The 24475-nt window shown below is 31.9% G+C and overlaps 1 protein-coding gene, 1 long non-coding RNA gene and 1 pseudogene across 2 annotated transcripts; 2 read left to right on the forward strand and 1 right to left on the reverse strand.

Annotated features, from left to right (window-relative positions):
- Nucleotides 1-6874: 6874 nt before the first annotated feature.
- On the reverse strand, nucleotides 6875-10063 carry LOC130511688 (uncharacterized; annotated as a pseudogene).
- A 697-nt stretch (nucleotides 10064-10760) lies between these two features.
- Nucleotides 10761-11999, forward strand: LOC130511689 (AIG2-like protein A). The gene is made up of 5 exons (XM_057009079.1): nucleotides 10761-11017; nucleotides 11108-11180; nucleotides 11287-11379; nucleotides 11465-11548; nucleotides 11651-11999. Exons 1-5 carry the CDS (start codon nucleotides 10896-10898, stop codon nucleotides 11777-11779), a joined length of 501 nt encoding a protein of 166 aa, XP_056865059.1. The 5' UTR covers nucleotides 10761-10895; the 3' UTR covers nucleotides 11780-11999.
- Nucleotides 12000-21341: 9342 nt separating this feature from the next.
- LOC108852479 (uncharacterized) lies at nucleotides 21342-24475 on the forward strand. The gene is made up of 3 exons (XR_001949515.2): nucleotides 21342-21656; nucleotides 21751-21844; nucleotides 22061-24475. It is a non-coding gene; the product is annotated as an uncharacterized LOC108852479 (long non-coding RNA).

Raw genomic sequence — 24475 nt, forward strand, 5'->3', positions numbered from 1 at the left:
TTTTTAGAAGGAGGAAGCTGTTTATGCGACAATTCACCACCCACTAATAGATAGACGACTCAAATGTTCATGAGATAAAACAAATCCTGAGATATACAATCTTATACACGTGTACAGTAAAATTTGTACACAACAACTCTTAGAAATTCATTATAAAAAATTTGTTGGAACGAGTACATGTTGATAACAAGACCTATGTACACGTTGCTATGACTTTGATCATCAGATGTACACTATTATTTATACCAATGTACATTAAGATAGTGTACACATAGAAACAAGACCTATGTACACTACTCATGTATAAATTTTCGATGCACATGAGGATAATGTACAAAGGGTGTGGCTTATCATCAAAAATAATGTACATGTGTACAACGTGCCCCTCGTACACTATAAAAGCTACATTGTACATTGAGGATACAATTTTGATTCACAATTCCTAATCTTGTAATTGGTTCAGCTTGTCTTGGAACATAGCTCCAATGTAAAGCATGTGTCTTGGGGCAGCAACACACATCATGTTGCATACATCAAACAGTTCAAGTCACCAACTGCATAGAGAGAGACAACACATGTAAGAATGACCTCCTAGTCATTTAGACATACAAAAAAATCATGCACAACAAAACAGCTTCAAGAAATCACATCTTAAAGAGCAGGGTGCACATTCAACCAGAAAGTATAGAGACTTATACATACACAAGAACGCACCAATTAAGAGAAGGGAGTACACTTATCCAGAGAGTAACATGTTCTTTTCTACTTTTACACAAAAGAAAACTATCAGCAAAAGTATGACATTGTGTTATCTTTAAAATCAACGAGAGAGAACCTCAATGGGTTCCCACCAACCACGGGCCACACCTCGTACCTCTTCTTTGTAACCACCTGCCTACAAGCATGGCGTGAATCATAACCGATGAGTAGCTGCTTGCTCGGGTACCTATCGGTGGCGAAACACCTCGGCGGCAACTTCTCGTCCGGCCGTTGCTCCGCCGTTTCATCCTCTGGGTAAAAAAAAACAATTCAATTCTATTTGTAGACACCAAACAAAATAATTAGCGATCCATGTAGGAATTTCCTTACCGACGCAATGCTCTTTTCCTTCGCACCTCCGCGTCGTCCTCATGCCTGAACCCTCGCCGGCGCTACGGCCCTCCGCTAAACACACATAAACAATTCAGGACTCTGTTGATATTAAAGACGGTCGTCCATCCCAACTACTAAACCCTACCCGCTAGAAACACAAATCCAAAACAACAACCAACTAACCAGATGACTGCTCTTTTCCCGTACGCCGCCCACTCCTCCTCATCCCGTCGCCGACCGCCCCACGATTTCGCTTTCGGAATCCCGTACGCCGCCTGAATTTCTAAGTCGCACTCGCCGTCTGCCTCGATTTCGCTTTCAAAACACTAACCTACGGTTTCTTTCTCTATCCACCATTTCTCGTAAAAAGAGGAACTGCGAAGGAGACGATGGAAATAAAAAAGTGAAATAAAAACCAAAAATAGTTTAATAGATTTAGCCCACAATTTCAAAATTCAAAACCCAAAAGAAGCCCTAAATATAAAAGTGAAACTAAACAGCATCTAGTTAGTCGAAAAGGATACATACACGTATTGGACCACCAAAAAAGTGTCTTAGTATAATATTGTGACTTATGCTGACATAAAATGTCAAAAAGTGACATATTGGTAAATTTCTCTCATTAAAAAGGTTAAAAAGTTTACTTATATCTGAAACTCTTAAAATCCTTTCCAACTACCTCCAAAAGTTTTTAGAAATTCCTTTGAATTTTGTATATAAGCAATTCCTCTCAAATCATCACTTCAATAAGCCCCTCTTAATCTCTTAGCCTGTATGGTAGCTCTGTGACGAGATCTTCTATTGGCTTTTATTTAATTTTCCGTTATTTGTAGCTCTGACAGTCAAATCTTAAGCGGTGTAGCTGTTGTTCTAATCACTCACTCAGTTCTCATTGTCGGTGCATATCTTTGAATGGATTATGTCCGATGTCTGGTGGAACAACGATTTATCGACGATTACGTGTTAGATGGTGAAGTTGGGTAGTTTCTTTTGCTGATGTGTTCAAGTGACATTTGTCCCTTCTGCGTCATATCAATCAAAATGTTGTTCTATTACTTTTTTCTTTAGATTTTCTGTGGGCTGAATTTTTAATTTTTAGAAAAAAATTCTTGTATTTAGGAATGTATTGAGCTTTATATTTTTATAAATCAAAGATGACAGAGAATGTTAAATCTTAAACTATTTTTTTTGACAACATTTTCATTAGCTCAAAACATAGTATAATGGTCAGCTAGAGAGCCATGATATATCATATTGCTGGTTCATTAATCTGTCTCTTTTTGCTAACAGGTCAACATAATGTACAAGATTTCTAGGAACTTTCTTAAAAGAATACTTATTGAGCTTAGAAGATTAGAAATGTCCATTACCATTGTTGTGGCTTCATTGCAAAAGTGGTTGGAATCTTGTAGGCTCTTGTAAAGTTGCGCATTATCTCCTAGAAACATTACATTGTCATATCGTAGTCGGTGCAACTGTTGAACTGCTAACAAGGTTGCCATTGCCTCGGCTTCAAGCGATGAGTTTGTTGGAGTTATTGCAGAGCTTCCTTGGATAATGAGGGTGCCTTGTGGACTATATAAGGACCACCCTATGCATGCTGTTTCATAGGAGACTTCCAAGAAGCATCTACAATACAGTAGAAACATGGTTCTCGAGGGAGAATACTTCAATAGAGTGATAATGATTTTCTTTACTATCCGATGAAACTGGTTCATTAAGCTGCAAGGCTTCCTTCAATAGGTTTAAATCCATTATGGCTTTTTTGATGACCTGCACGATGTGGACTCTAGTGTTTTCGAATAGTAATTTGTTCCGCATTTTCCATATTCCATATTCTCCATCCTAAAAACAAAGGCAAAGAACCATGTCTTTCTCTTGCACTATCATTATTATGTACTGCACTAACTGCAAGAGATCCAAATTTAACACGAAGCTCTGTGAAATTTCAGGACATGCCATGTGCCAAATCTCTTTGGAATACTCTACATTCATAAAGCAGATGGGATAATGATTCATACCCTTCCCCACAGAGCTGACAATCCAGATTTATTCTACACCTCCTTCTAACTAGATTGGTAGCTACTGGTAATCCATTATGGAGCAATTTCCACCAAAATATTTTAATCTTAGGTGGAATATTCAGTGACCATAATCTATTAATAACTTGATTGCGCAATTGAGTAGAAGGGTGAAATTGAACCTGATTAATAAGAGCGTCCTCATCGTCCATTTGCTTTTGAACGTGATAACCGGACTTGACTATATACTTTCTTGAATTGCTTAGCCTCCAATATAGCACATCATTGCCTCCTGTTATACTTGGTCGGAGACGCATTATTCTTTGGACATCCTCATGTTGAAATAGCTGTTGAAGTAGTGGTTGATTCCATGAGGATGATCCTGCAATAAAAAAGATCCTTTACTCGAAGATCCGGATGAATAAACATGCCAGGACCTACAGGTGTGGCCTGAGATCCTCCCAATAACCAGTTATCATGCCATACTCTTATTTGTGTTCCTCTACTTACTTCCCAATGCATCCCATTTTGAATGATCGGTCTAGCTTGAATGATACTCCTCCATGCTAGGCTTGAAGTCGATAGCTCGTGCCTTCTAGAAACTCAGTTTTCCTATAGTATTTGCTCTATAGACTCGCGCTAATAGAGATGAAGGGCAAGTGATTAACTTCCATGCTTGCTTTGCTAATAAGGCTTTATTAAAAGCCATCATATCTCTAATCCCCAGCCCTCCATCTCTTTTAGAAGCTGTAATTTTGTTCCAAGCTATCCATGGGATAGAATGTTTATCCTGAAAAGCAGACCACCAGAATTTTCTCATTGCTTTTGTAATCTCCAGTAATAACGTTTTTGACAGTAAGAAAGAAGACATAGTGTATGTTGGTAAGGCTGTGATAACTGATTTTAGCAGAATCTCTTTTCCAGCCGGAGATAGGAGTTTAGAGTACCAACTATCTAGCTTATTTTTTAATTTTCTGCACTATGAATTGGAAAGCTTCTTTTCTCCTTTTTCCTATTTGTTCTGGCAAATCCCAAATATCGACCAAAACCATCCACTTTTGTGATACCAAAGATACTGGAAATAGTAGACTGCGTTGAAGAAGGAGTACATTTACTAAACGCAATGGCTGATTTAGTATAATTAATCAATCTAAAACTATTATAAACAGTGTAATGAACATACTATTTCTTAGTTTCTAGACGAAGGTTTGCGTTTTCCGACGAAATCTCCATTTTATGTTACATTTTTGACTAACAAATAACGAGTACATAAATATATCTTCAAATAAAGACCCACCAGTCCGTCAATATCGTCGAAATGGGATTGTTAATTAAGACTAGATTATTTAACCGCGCTACGCGCGGTTTGTGTCCTATAAAATGTTAATTTAATCTCATGATTTTCAATGTTTTAAACAACTTTAAATCTTTATTGTTTGTAATTTTTCTTTATAACATTCACACACATGATCCAAGCCATGTTTCTTATTTCCAAATCTATGAATTTTTGTTTTCAAAACTAAAAAAAAAAACAAAAAACGAATATCAATGAAAGGCTTTACTTTTTTCTAGTCACGCTGTGCTCTACACAAACACTAAATATATATAAAAAAGACAATTATGAACACAACATCACTTGTGTGTTAGTGCATTTGAAAGACATTTTAAATATTTTGACAAAATTGTGTATATAAATGATAATAAATCAAGCCAGAGCAACAAATATTAATAAGATTAAAATAGATGTAAACGCCGAAATTGTAAAACGTGATTATGCATCATTTTGTGTGGTTTCATGCTTATCATTTTTGACTGAATTTTTTCTCAACCTCTAGACCGAAATACTGTATGTGTATCTATTGTCACTCAATCTGTGCATTTAATTTGCTTAGAAAAGTATTTGCGTTAGTGTCCATCCATCTTGCCATCTGAAAAAGAAAATTCTTTTGGTTTTTGTCATAGATTAAACAAATTCTAATACTCTGAGTTGAGAAACTTATTGTCGTCACTAAAAAACAAAACTATTTTTAGATCTCTATCATCACAAATCATATCAATATTAGATTTTCATGAACTGAAGTATACAGACAGGCAAGTCAAGAACTGTAGGAAATCAACATATCAATGTTTAATGAAACCAAATACTTGAAGCTAGCAGGCAATTAAACTCTATAATAACTTTCGGGTGAAAAGACCAGGGAAAATAAAATGTAAAACCGATCCCTGCATTGCGCAAAGGGCAGAAGAGCTCTTACTTCGCCCCTGATGTGTCCTTTTGAAGCAACAACTCAAGATGTCTTCAGGGTTCTCCGTTCAATTTATTGGTATCCTCTGCATTTTGCTGACTTTCTTGAAACTTGCGGCAAATATTCTTGGAATTTTTTTGGATTTGTATTAGACAAAACCTTAAGAGTGTTCTATGTAGAGTTCTTTGCAACCTGATTCCAATGGCTACTTACGTTTTTCTCCATAGAAACACTATTAGTAGAACGATTCTAATGTTTCTGTCACCAAATTAATGACATGATATTTGTTCCATAATTACAAAGCCCTTTCGCTACCTACGCACAGAAAAGCAGTAAGTTTATGAAACCATTCAAGACTCTAACAAAGACCGTAAGTGATACAAACCACCTCTAACTAATTTTCACCAGAAAGTGAAAACAGCTGATGCACTGAGCAATTGGCAAAGAGATTGGAGTCATACATCATTGAAACTTTGTTATTAAGTTGCAATTTATTTTATTTACAACTATGTCTTCTATAACTCAACTTTATTTATATAAGCGTTCAAGTTTCTATGATTCACAGATTCGAGCACCGATGTGCTTGACCAGTTATTTCAACTTGAAGTAATTTTCATTGTACAAAAATATTTTTGTTTGAATAAATTTAACAGTCTTTTAAAAAGAAAAGAAAATATTTTATTTATTTATTGTCATTTGAGATTTTTTATATTTTAAAACTATATGTATATTATTCGATCTTGATTCATATGCAATATCAATTTAAATATTTTAAATAAAATGAGAGATCCTAAATTAGAAATATAGGGTTATGACCTATGTTATTTTACCTTCAGATATCCATTCGGATTCAAATATTATTAATTCTGGTTCGGATACCCAATATCTCATAACTTAATATCTGTTCGGGTATTTTGCCATTTTGATCGGGTTTCGGGTTAGGTTTTTCGAATCAGATTTGGGTATATAATTCAGATATCTAATAACATGTCCATGTATAATACGCGCGTTTTATGGGATTAATTAAATCGTCAAACTACAAAATATAAATGATATTTTTTTTTATAAAAACCGACAGTTTAAAAATTTACGTTGAATATAAATTAAATTCAAACATCCGCACGGGAGTACGGGTCAAATTCTAGTTTATACTTAAAGTTTTTTTTCTCAGATGGCTGTTAATTTATACTTATAGTTAATAAATACATTGGACAAAATAAAATAAAAATCTTTAATAGTAAATAAATAAATGTATTTAACCCATTAGATTGGTAGATACACGTATCACATTTATTTACAATTTGCATTAGCGGTAACTAAATGTACATATAATAGCATTTATAAAATAATACATTGTTGAATAATTTTTTTGTTGACTAATACTGTTTAATAACTTACCTATTTAGTTAAAATATAATTTATAGGATTGTGTTAATCATGAAAAAGCTCTAAATGAGAATTTATAATAATGTTCAACAAAACCCAATACACATTGTCAATCTAATTGGGCAAAAACAAAATCCACTTATTAAAATTAACTATATCATGCTATATAATGAACACGTATAAGAAGCTGGAGATAACACCAATCTTTGCGTAAAATCACCGCTAGAGCACCGCCATTGATTTTTCACCAAAATATCATTGGCAGCTCCTTTCAGAGTAATAAACCAGAGTAATCGAAGTGATTCCAAACCTCCACCGCCTATGCTTGGAAAAGCTCGAAACAGCCGTATACGCAAGCACCTGAACAATCTTCGCGAAGTAGTGCAAGTAAACAATAAGTTCCATAAAGATCTTAACCAAAGAACATATACTATACTATGAATTATGAATGATTCCAACTCTACCCCACTAATCTAAGTTCATAGTACTTACGCTTTTGAGCTGGCCAAAACAGTCTGGATCGAAGAGGAACTCCCTGAGCTTAGCGGTTCTAGGATGATGAGCCCACATGGTACCATCCATAAGCTGAACACCATTGGCTTCGCAAGCCGCAGCAATCTTATCGAACTCAGCTACGTTCATCGCCACGGGCTTCTCAAGAAGGATGTGCTTACCTTTCTCAGCAGAACGTATAGCCCATTCGACGTGGAGGCTAGTTGGGAGAGGAATGTAGAGCATCAACCTCTGAATCTTCAAGAATCGACTCGTAAGAGCCGTGGATCTTTGCCGAAGGAGAGTAGCCATTAGCAGCAGCGAACATCTTGGCTTTATCCAAAGAGCGGCTTGCAACGGCTGAGATAGTAGCGATTGGCCTTATCTACAATCAGTTGTTTCTTTTTCCCACCTGATCATCACAAAAAAAGGATTCACACTTAATCTTCAGAATAACGTATCTACAAATCAATAACCCAAAAATTAGAAGGCGAGTGTCGTCAATGCACATACCAGTCTTCTTTCTACCAGCAGCAATATTCTTTCTCCGCCTTATTTTTTTCATTTGCTATTGCTGTAATGGACGAAGCAACATCTTTAACATCTGCTCCTTCATGTTGGCCACAGATAGTCTCATGACTGCTTTGAGTAGCGCAATATAATGATAACTTTTCTGCAAACAGAAGAAACCAAAGTATAAGTTCAACATGCCAACTTGCCAAGAGCGTTTTACTATAAAGAGAAGAAAGGCTTATGCAACAAACCTCATATGGTTTAAGCCTATGAGAAAATCATTTCAGCATATTCCAAAAAATCGCTTTCAGACTTGGGGATGAACACATCAAGTTTTGTCTTTTCACCCTTCGTTCCAAAGAGTTCAGCAGTTGCCTTGTAGTCAGCTTCTTCAACAACCCTGTGAGAGAAAGAACACACAGTTTTTGGTCTTGTTTATAAAAGCTCGTCTCAACAAATATGCCAGGTAGAAAGATTTAAATTACCTGCATGCGAAGTTTCTTAGAGATAGGATCCAAAGGTCCTTCCTTTGGTGCTTCTTTTGGAACATCGGCTGCTTTACCCTTCTTTTCAACAGCTTTGGCTGCTGCTTTCTTAGGAGGAGCCTTGTCCGAAGCAGGCTTTACCGGAGCAGGTTCGTCATCATCATCATCATCCTCCCAAGAGTCCTTAATATCATTCTCATCTACATCCTCGTCATTCCAGTTGCTTTTAAGCTCAACTTTAGCTGGAAGTGGTGCAAGCGGCTCATCCTCTTAAATCATCAAAAAAATAAAAACTATAAGCAATCAAAACTCCAATAAGATTCACACTTGTGCAAGTGAATCAATTTTGTAATTTGATTATAGATAGAAACACATAAAGAGACATTAAAGCAATAAACTTTACCCCAATCATCCATAATTGCTAATAGTTATCGAGTAGAAAAATACAAGGCTGATATGTGAATCCCAAATGTAAAACCTGTCAGACATATACATAAAGCATCAGAATCAGACAAAACATACTTGTTCTGCATATAAGGAGAAACGCAACACAATTTAGGCATACTAATCTACAAATCTAATGGGTTTCTGGAGCATAAGTTGATGATGAAAGAAAACACACTGAGGATCTAATGTTTCTTAAATGGCAGGAAAAAAAATTTCACAGTATAATTCCAGAGATGTGCCATAGATGAAATTAATAAGCCTACTCGCAAGGCATTCACAGATTCATTACTGATAATCAATAGAAGTATTGCTTACCAAGGTACCTAGACATGGGAAGAACACCAATTGCCTAACCCCCTACCACAGTCTCAGAGGCAACAGCCTGACAAACCCTATCAGTAGGAGCTATGCCGATTTATCCTCCAATATCACTATCGACAGTTAGAAACAGCGAGTTAAGACTTTCTCCCATTGGACCTGGGGACCCTCTCCATTTTTCCTCTTGCATAACTCAGTATTTTATATATTCGATCTTCAGCCAAAGAAAAATGGACTCTATCTTGGCAGTAGTCAGAGCAACCTGTAAGACGATACATATTGAAAAAATAGTAGAGTTCAACGGTTCTGTCTTCTTGTTTTAGAGAGGTGGAACAACTAAATATTCAAAGAAATATACCCAATATGCTAACCTGTGAAAAAGAAACCACAAAATTATGATCACACACAACTCCTCAAAGGTTAGATATAAGGTAGTTTGAGTTAGATTGAGTTTTAGGTCTTTTCTTATGTAATATAAGCCTAGAGAAGTGGAACGGTGAACACAAACTACATCAGAATGATGAGGAATTGTGCTTGCTTCCAAAAATGTTGAAGCTGCAAACATAATCAAGGGTTTTATCAAAATATGGTTAGTAAAATGTTAAACTCTCAGAGAAAAAAAAAAACTGAAAGACATGAATTTTTAAAGCATACTTAGAGTTAACTAAAATCCAAAATGCACAGAGATGAACAAAGATAATAGAAGAATAATCTAAATCTGAAGGGATAAATTAGGATCGAGAGATGAACCGATGATAGCATAGAAAACTTCTTACCCGTCGAAGAATCAAACACCAACACAGCTGTCCCGTCGCCGGCGGCCATCTCCCTTGCTTCATTGAACTCTCGTCGCCTAAGATTTGTTTAATTGTCTCAATTTTTTGAGTACTCAATTAAATAGATATGTAAGCATAACTGATGAGGAAGACAAACAATCAACAGTCATAATCAAGCAACAACCATTACATAGAGAGAGGGAGAGTGAACAGACGATTTGTGTCAAAAGAGAACGGAGGCTGTGGATCGACAATTCATCAGGCAGAAGTAATTAGGTTAATCTGACATGGCAAATATCTTAAAGCTGATTGGTCTTAATTTTTAATCCTACGTGGAGGCCTTCTCCTTTGATCTTATTAGCCTTTTAGTATAGTATAGATCTGAAGGGATAAATTAGGATCGAGAGATGAACCGATGATAGCATAGAAAACTTCTTACCCGTCGAAGAATCAAACACCAACACAGCTGTCCCGTCGCCGGCGGCCATCTCCCTTGCTTCATTGAACTCTCGTCGCCTAAGATTTGTTTAATTGTCTCAATTTTTTGAGTACTCAATTAAATAGATATGTAAGCATAACTGATGAGGAAGACAAACAATCAACAGTCATAATCAAGCAACAACCATTACATAGAGAGAGGGAGAGTGAACAGACGATTTGTGTCAAAAGAGAACGGAGGCTGTGGATCGACAATTCATCAGGCAGAAGTAATTAGGTTAATCTGACATGGCAAATATCTTAAAGCTGATTGGTCTTAATTTTTAATCCTACGTAGAGGCCTTCTCCTTTGATCTTATTAGCCTTTTAGTATAGTATAGATATGTATCAAATAGTTTTTTTTGAACAAATATGTATCAAATAGTTGCCGGCAAAAGTAGGAAAAGATCAAATAAAAAGGGATACTGATGTTGATAAAAAAAAAGGGATACCTTATAAATCAAACCTTTGATAAAGAAACAACAACAGCAAATAAAGAAAAAAAAACTGATAAAAAAAGGGATATCTTAATTGTCGGCAGAGAATCCTAACACATATCTTCACGTCATAAATTAAACATTTCATAAAGAAACAGCAGAAGCAAATAAAGCAAAAAAAAAAAAGACTGAAGAGAGAAGAAAAATGAGTGGCTCCGGTGCGCAGCTTCACAATGTTTTCGTCTATGGTAGCTTTCAGGAGCCTGAGGTCGTCAAGGTCATGCTTGATCGTACTCCTGAAACCATCTTTGCAACACTCCCTGGCTTGTAAGTATTGTCTTAATCTCTCTATTGATTTTTTCTCTCTGTATAGATCTAATACTTGATGGTGATTTTGGATTTTTTTTTTAAATTCAGTAAGAGGTTTAGGCTTAAAGGACGTTTGTATCCATGTGTTATACCGTCTGAAGATGGAGAAGTTCATGGAAAGGTTTGATTTCTTTTCTTAATTGTTTTTGTGAAATTCAGCTGCTATATTCTCGTGGGTTTTTCTTTTTTCTTTTTTTGTGATTTTGAGAAGTGATATTTTGGTGTAGTTATTAATGGGATTAACGGATGAAGAACTTGAGAATTTAGATGCTGTCGAGGGTAATGAATATGAGAGGGTGACAGTTGGTGTTGTACGAGAGGTAAGTCTGAAGATTCTCATCTCCATGAAACAATATTTTGATGAGATTGATTCTATTGTTTTTTCTTTCTTATTTGCATTTACAGGACAATTTTGAGAAGATGACTGTGGAAACATATATATGGATCAATAAAGATGATCCTGATATCGGAGGAGAATGGGATTTTGAGGTGTTTGACCCCTTTCTTGTTAACTCATACTCAGTAAGAAATGAGGTTCGATTTGCATGTCTGATCCTTCGATTTGGATGTTGTTTTTCTTCTTTTGGTTAGGAATGGAAACGACTACACATGAAGGAATTCATAGAGACGTTCAAAAAAATCATGGAATGGAAGAGGAATCCTCAAGGAAAGGGAAGGGACGTCTTCAACAATGCCCTACGCGATGCTCCTTCGGTTTGAATGAAATCTGTGTTAGGAGTATGTTCTATGTATCATTTTTCTCCAGATTCCGAGTATAATAAAACCTAGAGACTGATAGTATTGTGGAGATCAGTGAAAAGGATATAGTGCCATTTGTTATCTTGTAGATTGTATTATTTTGTGCTTATATGGGATTTTGGTATCTATATTTTGTATGGTTTGCTTGATGCTAATGCTTATGCCTTTGTTTAAGTTTGTATTATTCTCCTCAGCAAATAAGTAGTAGATCACTGAATTAATTTGCTAAAAGAATGAAAGACTCAATTGGTGTATTGTCCAAAAGTGATATATTTGAGAAGTCATGTGTATTTTAGTAGTCTATCCTTTCTGATAATAATGAACTTCTCTCAACCATCTCGAAGGTTCTGTGTGGCGGGTAAAACAGTTTCAAAGCCTAAGAACAGTTGAAAATCAACACATCAAATGAAACAATCATTGCAAAATAACTCATTCTTTGAAATAAAGCTTTCTTGAGAATATGACACATCTTCATGAATAAAAGGAATCACAATAACAAACAGTAAAACAAAGGAGAAGATCAACTACAGACCATGTTGTCTTCCCACGTGTGAGACAGTGTAAAGTCCGGAAATTGGCCAGACTCGGATATCAAATCGGTTTGTGAAAATTCGCTCTTATTCTTCACAAAAAAAACTCTTTAGTAGTCCCATAGTCGCTCTGCAGAGAAGAGTTAACGAAAAAGTATTCTAGGAAAAACATCAAGAATGAAAAGATATACTCTGTTCTTTCAACTGCAGAAAATGGATGTGAATGACACCAAGGGAGACAGAAGGGTTCGACGTCATTTTCACTATTACTCTCATCCCATTAAGAACCATAAAACTCTTGACTACTAGTGAAAATTCTTTTAAAAAAATCTTTCGGCTTTTAAAACAATCTTTCGTCATTTTCACTGTTACTCTCATGGCATTATTAGGCCTTGTCTATTTTTTGTATCTTTAAAGATCTTGACTTAGTTCTTCTGCATAAGTCACGTACTTGAAAAAAAAAGTCACGTACAAATTTTTAATAAATCTATACTATTAAAAGTACAGTTTTGAAGCACCAGAAAACGTCCACATCAGCGGAAAAAACTTCTCCCGAAATAAACCATGTGGCAAACTAAATAAAAATATAAAAAAGTAATATAAAATATAAAAAATGGTAATGTTAAATTTAACGTAATCTCTGAAATAATATATAGTTTATATTTTTGATATCTTATACTATAATAAGCCACGTGGCAAACTAAATAAAAATATAAAAAGTAAATATAAAATATAAAAAATGGCAATGTTAAATTTAACATAATCTCTGAAATAATATATAGTTTACATTTTTGATATCTTATACTATAAAATATAAATTCAAGCTCTGGGCTTTCGCCAAGATTGAATTATTAGAAGTCATACTAATTAGGTTTAGTTGTCTTCTTCTTCTACGTCTCGCAGCCGTAAGTTCTCTGGAACAGAACACCGAGTAGCTCACCTAACGTCTTCGGCTCCCATTAATATCTACTTTATTTATGTGCGTTTGGTTGTTTGATGTCGCTGCCTGTATGGGATTGTGTGTAGTAAGAAGCGAGAGAAAAAATAAGGGATGAACCGAAGGAAAGAGAACATCCAATTTGTATTATGCATGCCGTTCATGCAATTTGTAATAGGGATTCCTCGAAGGATTTATTTTAGTGTATTCAGCATGTGCTTTCTCGGGTGTGTATATGCACTACATGTAATATTATATTTAGTTGGTCATACTAACAGCTTTTATGAACTACATCAGATCAGCAAGGCTATATTTGGAGCAGACCAATGGATCTCAGGAGGAAATTCTTAAATTCATATATGATAAGGACAATTCATATATTCTAAATTCCTAAAGTCAAACTTGAATGATTCATGGTTCCATCGGGACGTCGTTTCAATGTACAAAACGGAGGAATTGTGGCGGAGGAAGAGCTTCAGCTATTGAACAAGCCTAAATATGTATCAAAACCAGAGGAGGGCGAGAATCAGTGTGGGAAGCTGGCTATTGGCACGTCCTGCATGAGCCGTTTCTGAAATAGCTCAAGCATGAAGGAGATGAATCGAAGGTTTCTTTGAAGACGGAGAGACTCGCCATGGAGTATTACGATCCCAAACCAGGTGATTTGTGGTTGGTGTTGAGGACTTGTGGTTTCTGGTGGCGAGAACAAACTCGATGTGAGTATAGTTGCAATATGTAGTAAGGAGAAACTTCCATTGTACGACAAAGAATTTGATTACTTGGCTCTATGATTTTCTTGGTTCATGGTAAAGTGGGGATTGTTAAGGATGATGATGAAGTTGTGGAGTTTGCAAGGCAAGGCCTGCCTGTGGTGGAGATAGGGAAACAATGATATTTGCAGAGGTTTATGGAGGACGTTGAGGGGAAGGAACCAAGTGAGGCAGGTCTCTTTTTCTTCCTTGATTTCAAGAACTGTTGTTCTTGGTTGATGTTTCAAAAAGATTCTAATGAAAGATAAGTTGTTATGCGACAGATTAAGCAGTTTAATGAGCCCACTGACGTTAAAATAACTGAATATAATATTAGCGGGCTTCTCAGTAGACTTGAGATAGACTTCACATGTTTGCTTAGAGTTCATGCTAATTTAGTGGATTAATAGCTTTTAAACAAAAAAAAAAAAATCAGGGGCTAAGAGGTTTTATCCCAAAGCATGAGCTCATGAAGATAGTGAATAGTTCTATAGAGCTGAAAGAAGAAGTAAAGCAAAAGTTTCTTTGGTTTTACTGTTTCTATAGAGTTGAAAGAAAACGTAAAGCAAAAGTTTTTTTGGTTTTACTGTTTTTATAGAGTTGGAAGAAAAAGTAAAGCAAATGTTTCTTTGAGAAATGGTTTGTGATGGCAATTCCGGGAAAATTCATTGCAAACTTATTAATTGTCTTCATTTTAACTATGTATTGAAAAATTAAAATATCAACCTTAATTCTGATCTTCTTCTCTTATAAATATTTTTGCTTTCGTATTATTCTTTTAGACTTCTTCATTTTCAATGATTTACATTTAAGTTTCTAAAAGAACCTACAAATAAGTAATATATAAGCAAAAGCATATATATATTTTGATCTTAAAGTAAACAAAAGTAGTATACCACATTTCTACATTATAAACACATAAAATAAAGAGTAAGAAAAAACTTACCTGATCAGGTTAGGCCTTGATCTAAACATGAATCTTTTTCGCATTCTTTAGACCATCTCCAATGGGCGGGAAAAAAATTCACTGAAAGATGCCACGTGACATTATTATTAAAAATATAGAAAATAAATAATAAATAAATATACTATATAAGTAGAAACAAATAATAAGTAAATATACATATAAAAATAGAAATATTACATTAAACATATATTTGAAATAATGTATGTTTTACATTTTAATTATTTCCAAGTATTTTTAAGAAATGGTAACATTACAATATTAGTAAATATTATATTAACATATATTTGAAATAACATATAGCTTTAAATTATTTCGAAATATTACATCCATCTGAAAAAATAAGAAGAAAAAAATATTACATTGAACATCTATTTGAAAAAAAAAATTACATTAATATTTATGACACGTGGTATTATTATTAAAAACAGAAAATAAATAATAAGTAAATATACAGTATAAGAAACAGAAATATTACATTAAATATTTATCGTAATAAAGCAAGAAACTAGAATAAGTAAATATACAATATAAGAAAAAAGTAAATATACAATTAAGAAATAAAAAACTAAATTAAAATTCTATATGAAAAATATATAGTAAAATAAATAATAAGTAAATATACTATATAAGTAATAGAAATATTATATTTAATATTTATCATAATATTAGAATAAGCAAATATGCAATATAAGAAAAATAAATAATAAGTAAAACTAAAATATAAGAAATAGAAATATTACATTAAACATCTAACGTAATATTATCATATGATAAAAAAATAGAATAAGTAAAGAAAAAAATATAAGAAAAAAGAAAATATACAATATAAGAAATATAAAACTTAACTAAGCATCTATCTGAAAATATATGGTAAAATATATAGTAAGTAAATATACAATATAAGAAATAGGAAAAATTAACATCTACCAGAAAAACGTATAGTAAAATAAATATACAATATAAAAATAAAAATATGAAATTATTTATAATATTAGAATAAAAATACGAAAAAAATAAATACTAAGTAAATACACAATAAAAGAATTAGAAAACTACATTAAACATATATCTGAATTTTTTATAATAATAAAATAATAAATAAATATTCAATATAAGAAATAGAAATATTACATTAAACATTTATTGTAATATTACAATTTAATATAAAAGAAAATCAATAGGAGAAATAAATATAAAATATAAGAAAAAATAAATAATTAGCAAATATTCAAAATAAGAAAAAAACTACATTAAACATCTATCTGAAAAATGTATAGTTTTAAATTTTTATTATTTTCAATATTTTTATAAGTAAGTATATAATATAAGAAAAACAAGCTTACATTATAAGAAATAGTAATATTATATTAAGCATTTATTATAGTATTATCATCCCTATTAATAAAAGGAAGCATTTATTTTTTATGAGTAAATTACAATATAGGAAAAAGTAAATATACAATACAAGAATTAGAAATATTACATTAAACATATATAGGTAATATTAAAATAATTAAATATACAATATAAGAAAAAATAAATAATAAGTAAATATACTATATAAGAAATAAAAATGTTACATTAACCATATATCAAAATATTATCATTTGATATAAAAGCAATAAATTTAGAATAAGTAAATACACAAAATAAGAAAACTAAATAATAAGTAAATTTACAATATAAAAATTTAAAAATTAAACTCAACATTTGTCTGAAAAATTTATAGTAAAATAAATAATAAGTAAATATACAATATAAAAATATATATAATACATTAAACATCTGTTGTTATATTAGATACGTAAATAAACTATATAATAAAACAAATATTAGTTATATGTACAATATAAGAAAGCGAAAAACTATATTAAACATCTATGTGAAAAAATTATAGTGAAATAAATATACAATATAAGAAACTGAAATATGACATTAAACAACTATCGTAACATTATATTTGATATAAAAGTAAGAAAGATAAAAATAGGAAACTATATTAAACATCTATCTAAAAGTGTATAGTTTTTGTTTTTTCAAAGGAAATATGTGTAAATATACAATATATGTAGCTAGATATGTTTTGCTATATGTTACTCCTTGTGCTATTGTTTTCAATTTCTATTAAAAATAAATATTAATTACATGTACAATAATTTTAACGTAAAAATATGAAAACTCTCTATTATGAAAACCATAAATACAAAGCATCCATGTATTCATGCAAACATTCAAAAATACAATGTGAAAAAGAAGAGATATATAGTTAACATTTGAAAATCAAAATGCATAAAATATAAATAGAAGAAATCATCAAATAGTCTCCACGTCTGAATACAAATCCCAATTCCGCAAAAGTCATGTGGCATTACATTATAAAATAATAATAGGTAAATATGCAATAGAAGAAACAAAAATATTACATTAAATATCTATTATAATACATTTGATACAAAAGCAAAAAAATAGAATAATTAAATATACAATATAAAAAAAATAATAAATACAAAAAAAGAAACACTATATTAAACATCTCTATAAAAATGTATATGTTTACATTTTAAAGTAATTATACAATATAAGAAATAAAAATACTAAATTAAACATTTATCTGAAAAATGTATAGTTTTACATTTTTATTATTTTCAAATATTTTAGATGAAAAAACTGCTTATCTCGCTCTCAAACACATCATTGTAAATGTTTTTTGAAATGAAACAAGGAGCCAGTGACATAACCAAATCTATCATAAACAAACACATTCGGCATAAACACATCACGATTATTAGTTTGATGTGTTTTTATCAAAAATAGTCGATGTGACATATCGTTAGCATCTAAATTAAAATAACTTTGAAAATTTATATTTTATCATTTGTAATTGATCTGTAAAATGATTAGATTCTGTTTATATAAGTTTATAATTTGTAAAATAAATAAATAAATTTTGACTTGATAAAAATTAATTTATTTTTAGATAGAAATGAAAATATTTTAAATAAATTTAAATTATTTGTATATTATTGTCCCGCCCGTAGAGCGGGTTTAATCCTAGTATAGTAAAGAAATAAAGATAGCTTGTATCCAGTGGCAGCACCACGTGGTGGAATGGGTGGGCAAGGGCCCCAGATGATTTTTTAAAATTCTATGTAAAATTTTGATAATGTATTTCATGTCTCCGGATGTTCTTTGAACAATTTTGATATTGCCCCTCCCGTAACATTCATCTCTAGATCCGCCACTGCTTGTATCTCTAATCTCTATATTTAAAGATCTTGACTTAGCAAGTCTTCTTCTGCATTAGTCGTGTACTATTTTTTAATAAATAAATATAGTAAAAAAATAAAGATAGCTTGTATCTTTAAAGCTTTTTGTTGGTTCACTAAAAATAGTTATAATTTTTTTGTAAACTTCGTTCGATTTGTGGAGAAGAAGACTTGCTAAGTCAAGATTTTTTTGCCAAAAAGATCTTGACTTAGCAAGTCTTCTTCTCCACAAATCGAACGAAGTTTACAAAAAAATTATAACTATTTTTAGTGAACCAACAAAAAGCTTTAAAGATACAAGCTATCTTTATTTTTTTACTATATTTATTAAAAAATAGTACACGACTAATGCAGAAGAAGATCTTTATACAACTTTGTGGATGGAATTATAAAAAATAGTACACGACTAAGTCAAGATCTTTATACAACTTAAAAATCAATTAAATCAGACAAGTAGATGTAATTATTTTAAGTAGGATTTTCTTGTATTTAAAAGCCAGTGGTGCTGTTAATTTTAAGATACGTTGAGCTGATCACTAGTAAAAACGTCTATAACCAAGTTTAGATTAATGACATTTTTATTAGTAACTCAACTTTGTGGCAAAACCTTCCACATCAAGTGCTCCACATGTTAGAAGTATGATTATTTTCTTGAAATTTTTGCCACAAACGAAATATTTAGTGGTAATAACATCTTTAACATTGGACTAAGAGTTTGATTGGTAGAGCTACTAGAGCATTAACATAAACATTATATATGATATTATTCAATCGATATTTATCATAAAAGCATTTACAAGATGCTAATGCTCTCAAATTGTTCTTTGCTTAATGTTTTTATATAGAGATTGTGGTAGAGTATTTGCAGTAAGAATATACAAAATTTAAAATAATTGTATATAATTAATCTATTTTATATAATAATAAAAAATATGTTTATAAAAATTATATTTTAAAAATAAAATTTCCGATTAAATATTTTTAACTTTAAAAAAAATATTTCACATTAAATATAATATCATTTATTACATATATTATTCATTATTTTGAATAATATATATATATTATAAAATAATCATATCTGTATTATTTCGAAATAAATAAATTATATATCACATATTAATTTTTATGATAATATTCTGTATGAATCATTTATTGTTCTACCAATAAATAAATAATGGTAATTTATATATAAATTATAGATAATTTATTTATTTTGTCTAATAATATCAAAACTTATTTTATATCCAAAAATATTTTAATATTTTTAAAATAAATTTTAGTTTATTTTTGTAAAATAATAAATTTCACATTTAAATTTTATATAATTAAATAAGATTCATTATTTTTAATATCAACAAATCTATTATTAATATATATTGTAGTTTAATATATATTATTTTAAAATAAATATATTATATACTAACTTTTATGATAATTTTAAAATTGTATATTGCTATTGTTTTACCAATCATTTTATTAAAGAGTTCAATGAAAACATATTGTTTCTACACCATACTGCTATTGTTTTATCATCAGTTGTATCAATCGAGACCTAAGATAAAACTTTTTGACATCAAGTGTATCCTAATTAATTTGTGAGGATCATCGAAGATAAAATTACTAAGGGTATAAATCAAAATTGTTGATTAATTTGGTTGATGTTGGTTTGACATTTGAGTTATCACTTTTACAAAGGGTATAAATCAAAATTGTAACTCAACAATAATACATTATAACTAAAACAAAACTTCAAAGCTAATTCATGATTAGTAACCTTTTGTTAATGATGTAATCATGGTTAAGCCTGATGACTATGCAATTAAGGATAAACCTGGATGGCTGAATGGAAAGCTTTAAAATGAATCTATGGTTGGAATGGAGCATGCTGAGCTTATTTCTCATTCAAGTTACAATGAAGAATATCTCAAACAAGTTGTAATAGGTGTGATTAGACTCATGGACGAGTTTGGAATTTTTTCATCCCAAAAAGATGACAAACCAAGAAAATAAAAGAAGCAAGGGCTTGCTTGGTTTAGTATGAGCCAGAGTCAACCAGCCACGAAATTCAAGTGAGAAAATCAGCAAAATAAATATTTGTTGAGTTTTCAAGACAATGTTAGTTTTGGACATTTCCACTTATTTTTCTTCTTTTTTTCTACTTAAACTCTTGATGTTGAAAACATATTTTTTTTTATGAACAAGACTTGGATTCATCCCCTATGGTGAATCTTCAAATTCACCACATCTTCTATGACCAATCCATCTGCCACATAGATAAATAAATTAAAAATATTATATTAATTAAAAATAGCTAAAAATAGAAAAACAATAATTTTAACGATACTTATCTAAACCCTAATTTTAAATTTAAATTCTAAACTCTAAATTTTAAATTAAAATCCTATGCCCTAAACCAAAATAGTAGACCTTAAACCCAAAATGTATACCCTAAACTCAAAACCTAAACCATAAACCTAAACCATAAACCCAAACCGTAAATTCTAAAACCAAATCCTATACCCTAAACTCAAACCTATACCCTAAACTCAAATCACATACCCTAAACACAAATTGTAAACCCTAAATCCAAACCCTAAACAAAACTTTGGACTACCAACCCTATACTTTAAACCTAAGCCATAGATCATAAGCCCAAAGTTTTGTTTAGGGTTTGGGTTTAGGGTTTAGAGTTTGAATTTAGGGCTTACGGTATAAGATTTGGGTTTAGGATATACGGTTTAGGGTATACGGTTTAGGCTATGGTCTAGGTTTTGGGTTTAGAGTATACAATTTGGATTTAGGGTATAGAATTTGAGTTTATGGTATATGATTTGAGTTTAGGATTTAGAGTATAGAGTTTAAAATTTAAGATTTAGGGTTTAGGGTTTACATATTGGCATTAATATCGTTAAAATTGGCATTTTTCTATTTTTTATTTAATATAATAGTTTTCATTTAATTGTCTACATGGCAGTTTAGTTGGTTCTTAAGGGTGTGGTGAATTTAAAGGTTCATCCGAGGGGGTGAACCCAAGTTTTGTTCTTTTTTTATCCACTTTTTTTTTGTAAAATTCTCTCTAAAATTTGTGAATCCTTTGTTCATCCATGAACATTGATTGCTAGAAGTTTATTCTCTACGAGCAAAACATGTATTTGATTGAAATCAAAGTTCATTCTCTTGATCAAAGACACATCTATTCAAGTGTTGATCAGTCCATAGTCCTCACTGAAGTTCATCATCCATATTTACTTCTATCCATCAAAACCATCATCATCTATCCTTCAAACTATCAGATCTTCCTTCAAAAGAATCATGGACAAAAAGGATCTCATCACCAGAGATTCATCAAGTGGTATCAGAGCAGATTTGAAGGCTTTTGATCTTGGGTTTGATTCTAAATTTTTCAATTTCTCTTCTCTGTTTTGAGGATCTTTTTTCTTTTGCAATTTTCTCAAAATCCTCTTATTTTTTTTTCTGTAGAATCTGCAAGATGGTCAACCAGATTTAAAAAAAAAAAAAATTTGAAAAGTTGAAGAGAAATCCAACTTGGCTTAAGAGAAATCCAATCCTGGTGGTAAAGCCTCTTAAACAAAAATCTTGCAATCTGTCTATCTCTTTCTTCTGTTTTGGGGTTGGGGTTTGTTCTCTGAAGTTTGATCTTTGTTTGTTGCTGAACTACTGGATTCACAGAAGAAAAAAGTTCACAGAAAACTTGAGAGAAACACTTGAGAAATTGTGAGGCTTTGGCTATTCATATATGTGCTAAATTTTCTTGTTGAGATTGTAACAGGAAACCATGGCTGGAGATGTCTGTAAAAGAAAGGAGGCACCAACTGTGACTTTTAATAAATTGCAGATGGAAGCAATGATGTCTGAGATCATGAAGAGAATGAAAAAGACTGATATTTTACAAAAGAAACATGCTGATGATTTCTTTGGTAATGTTTCCCAAGTTCATAAGGAAGCTAAGATCAAAAGGAGGAGCAGAATACCATCTTTCTGTGGCAAAAACGACCATGATGGCTATTTGGAGTGAGAGCAGAAAATGGAGTTTGTCTTTGATGGCCAAAATTATTCAGAAATCAAAAAGGTTAGATTGGCTACATCAGATTTCTATGGAAATTGCATTCAATGGTGGGATCAGCTTATTACCAGAAGAAGAACAGGAGAAGCACAAGTTGCATCCTGGTTTGAACTGAAACACTTTATGAAGAAACACTTTGTTTCTGGTAACTACAGCAGAAAACATCTGAGACATGCCAAAGAAGAGACCAGACCTTGCCATGATTTTGATCACCCAAGAAAGTCTCAGTCACATAAGCAAAGAAGGCAAGACCCACGTCCTATCTCAAGAGTCAGTGAATCACTGTGTTCTAAGAAGGAATCAGCTATCCAAAAATTAAAAACAGAGCCATCTAAGGTAAGTAAAGAACCTGAGACAGAAAATGATTTTTCTCTTTTGTCTCCTGAGTGTGAACTTGTTGTCAATAAAATCTATGATGAAACTTATCTGGAATCGGTGCAACCGAGCAGCCTTGTTTTAGTGTCTCGGGTCTCAAAAGAAAACTCAGCAGAAGAAGCACAAAAGAGTTCACCACCAGAAGAAGTGTTGGAGCAGCCCAAAATTGAAGCAGAAACCGATGCTAAGTCATTCTCTTTGAACTCTCAAGGGAACTGTAAGGATCTTGATATGGTTAATTCTGTGCCTGAAATGTTTGTTATAGTCTTGAAAAAGTAAAAAAAAAAATTGTGTTTCAAACTCTGTTTTTGATAAAATGATTAATTCTTTTAAAGTGTTTGAACCTGATAAACTCTCTGATCAAAAATGTTTTCAATATGGCAATAACATTGATTCTGGTCTTGTTTTGATTTTTGATCAGTTTATGAAACATAACAGATGCCTTGATCACTCTGAAAAGACACTAGAGTTTGTTCTGCAACAATCTGATTTATGTTTCAGAAAACCTTGTGAATATTTTTCTTGTTTTAAAGATAATGGCTTTGATCTGAGTTTTTCTAGTCATAAACTGATCACTGGTGGTTTCTTTGCATCTGCTGATGCCTTGAACAAACCTTGGAAGTTGCAGGAACTGAAAGCACTTAGTGCTGAAACTAAGTTTGTTCTTGATTCTGATTTGAAACTTGCTAGTTTGTATTCTGAAACTGATAAACCTTGGCATATTTTGAGATCATTGCTTGAGAATTGTGTTGTTTTGAGATTTGATGATATTCTGGTTTACAATGCATTTTTTGATAAACATGTTGAGTCTTGGTTAAGTAATTCTCAGTTTGAACTTGATCTTTTGTGTTCAAAATCTGAGAAACTTGTGTCTCATCAGAAATTGTTCTTTAGAAACTATGCTAGCTCGTGCCTTTATGCCATTCTTGTGTATAATACTTAATTTGATGTGCATTTTGAACGATTGAAACATGTGCTACATGTTCTAGGGAAAGAAACTTTGGTTTCTGATCTGAACAAGTACATGTCTTGCACATATGATCCTTGTATTCTAGTTTCTGGTTTGAGTGTCTAGAATAAACAGGTTCAGTCAAAAAAAATGTAAGAAACAAGGGAAAACACCATGTTTATCAACCTGGGATTTGGAGATGGAAGTATTTGAGAAAAATGGCTTCAAAACTCCAAGGAAGTTTCTGTCCAAAACCTTACTTTGATGTTGCTTCCATACTTATTTTCTTGATCATTTGTCTCGCTTCTTACTTGTTTCCTTTGATGTAGGATATACAGATTTGAGGACAAATATTTTCAAAGAAAGAGGGGATGATGTAACCATGGTTGAGCCTGATGACTATGCGACTAAGAATAAACCTAGATGGCTAAATGGAAAGCTTGAAGATGAATCTATGTTTGGAATGGAGCATGCTGAGGTTATTTCTCATTCAAGTTACAATGAAGAACATGTCAAAAAAACTGTAAAAGGTGTGATTAGACTCATAGACGAGTTTGGAATTTTCCAAGCCCAAAAGAAGACCACAAACCAAGAAAAAAATAAAGGAAGCAACGGCTTACTTGCTTTAGCATGAGCCAGAGTCAAACCAGAGTCATGAAACTCAAGTGAAGAAATCAGCAAAAATAATTATTTATTGTGTTTTTAAGACAATTTTAGTTTTGGACCTTTCAACTTCTTTTCCTTTTTTTTTTGTACTCAAACTCTTGATGTTGTAGACATATTGTTTATTCTCTTTT

Source organism: Raphanus sativus, chromosome 4, assembly GCF_000801105.2.
Source record: "Raphanus sativus cultivar WK10039 chromosome 4, ASM80110v3, whole genome shotgun sequence".
Lineage (NCBI taxonomy): Eukaryota > Viridiplantae > Streptophyta > Magnoliopsida > Brassicales > Brassicaceae > Raphanus > Raphanus sativus.

What these genes read in the sequence shown, in the direction of transcription:
- LOC130511689 (XM_057009079.1), top strand. Translation starts at nt 10,896, where the DNA reads ATGAGTGGCTCCGGTGCGCAGCTTCACAATGTTTTCGTCTATGGTAGC. An exon ending in TTTGCAACACTCCCTGGCTT is followed by an intron (nt 11,018 to 11,107) that starts GTAAGTATTGTC and finishes TTTTAAATTCAG; the next exon opens with TAAGAGGTTTAGGCTTAAAG. An exon ending in CAGTTGGTGTTGTACGAGAG is followed by an intron (nt 11,380 to 11,464) that starts GTAAGTCTGAAG and finishes TTGCATTTACAG; the next exon opens with GACAATTTTGAGAAGATGAC.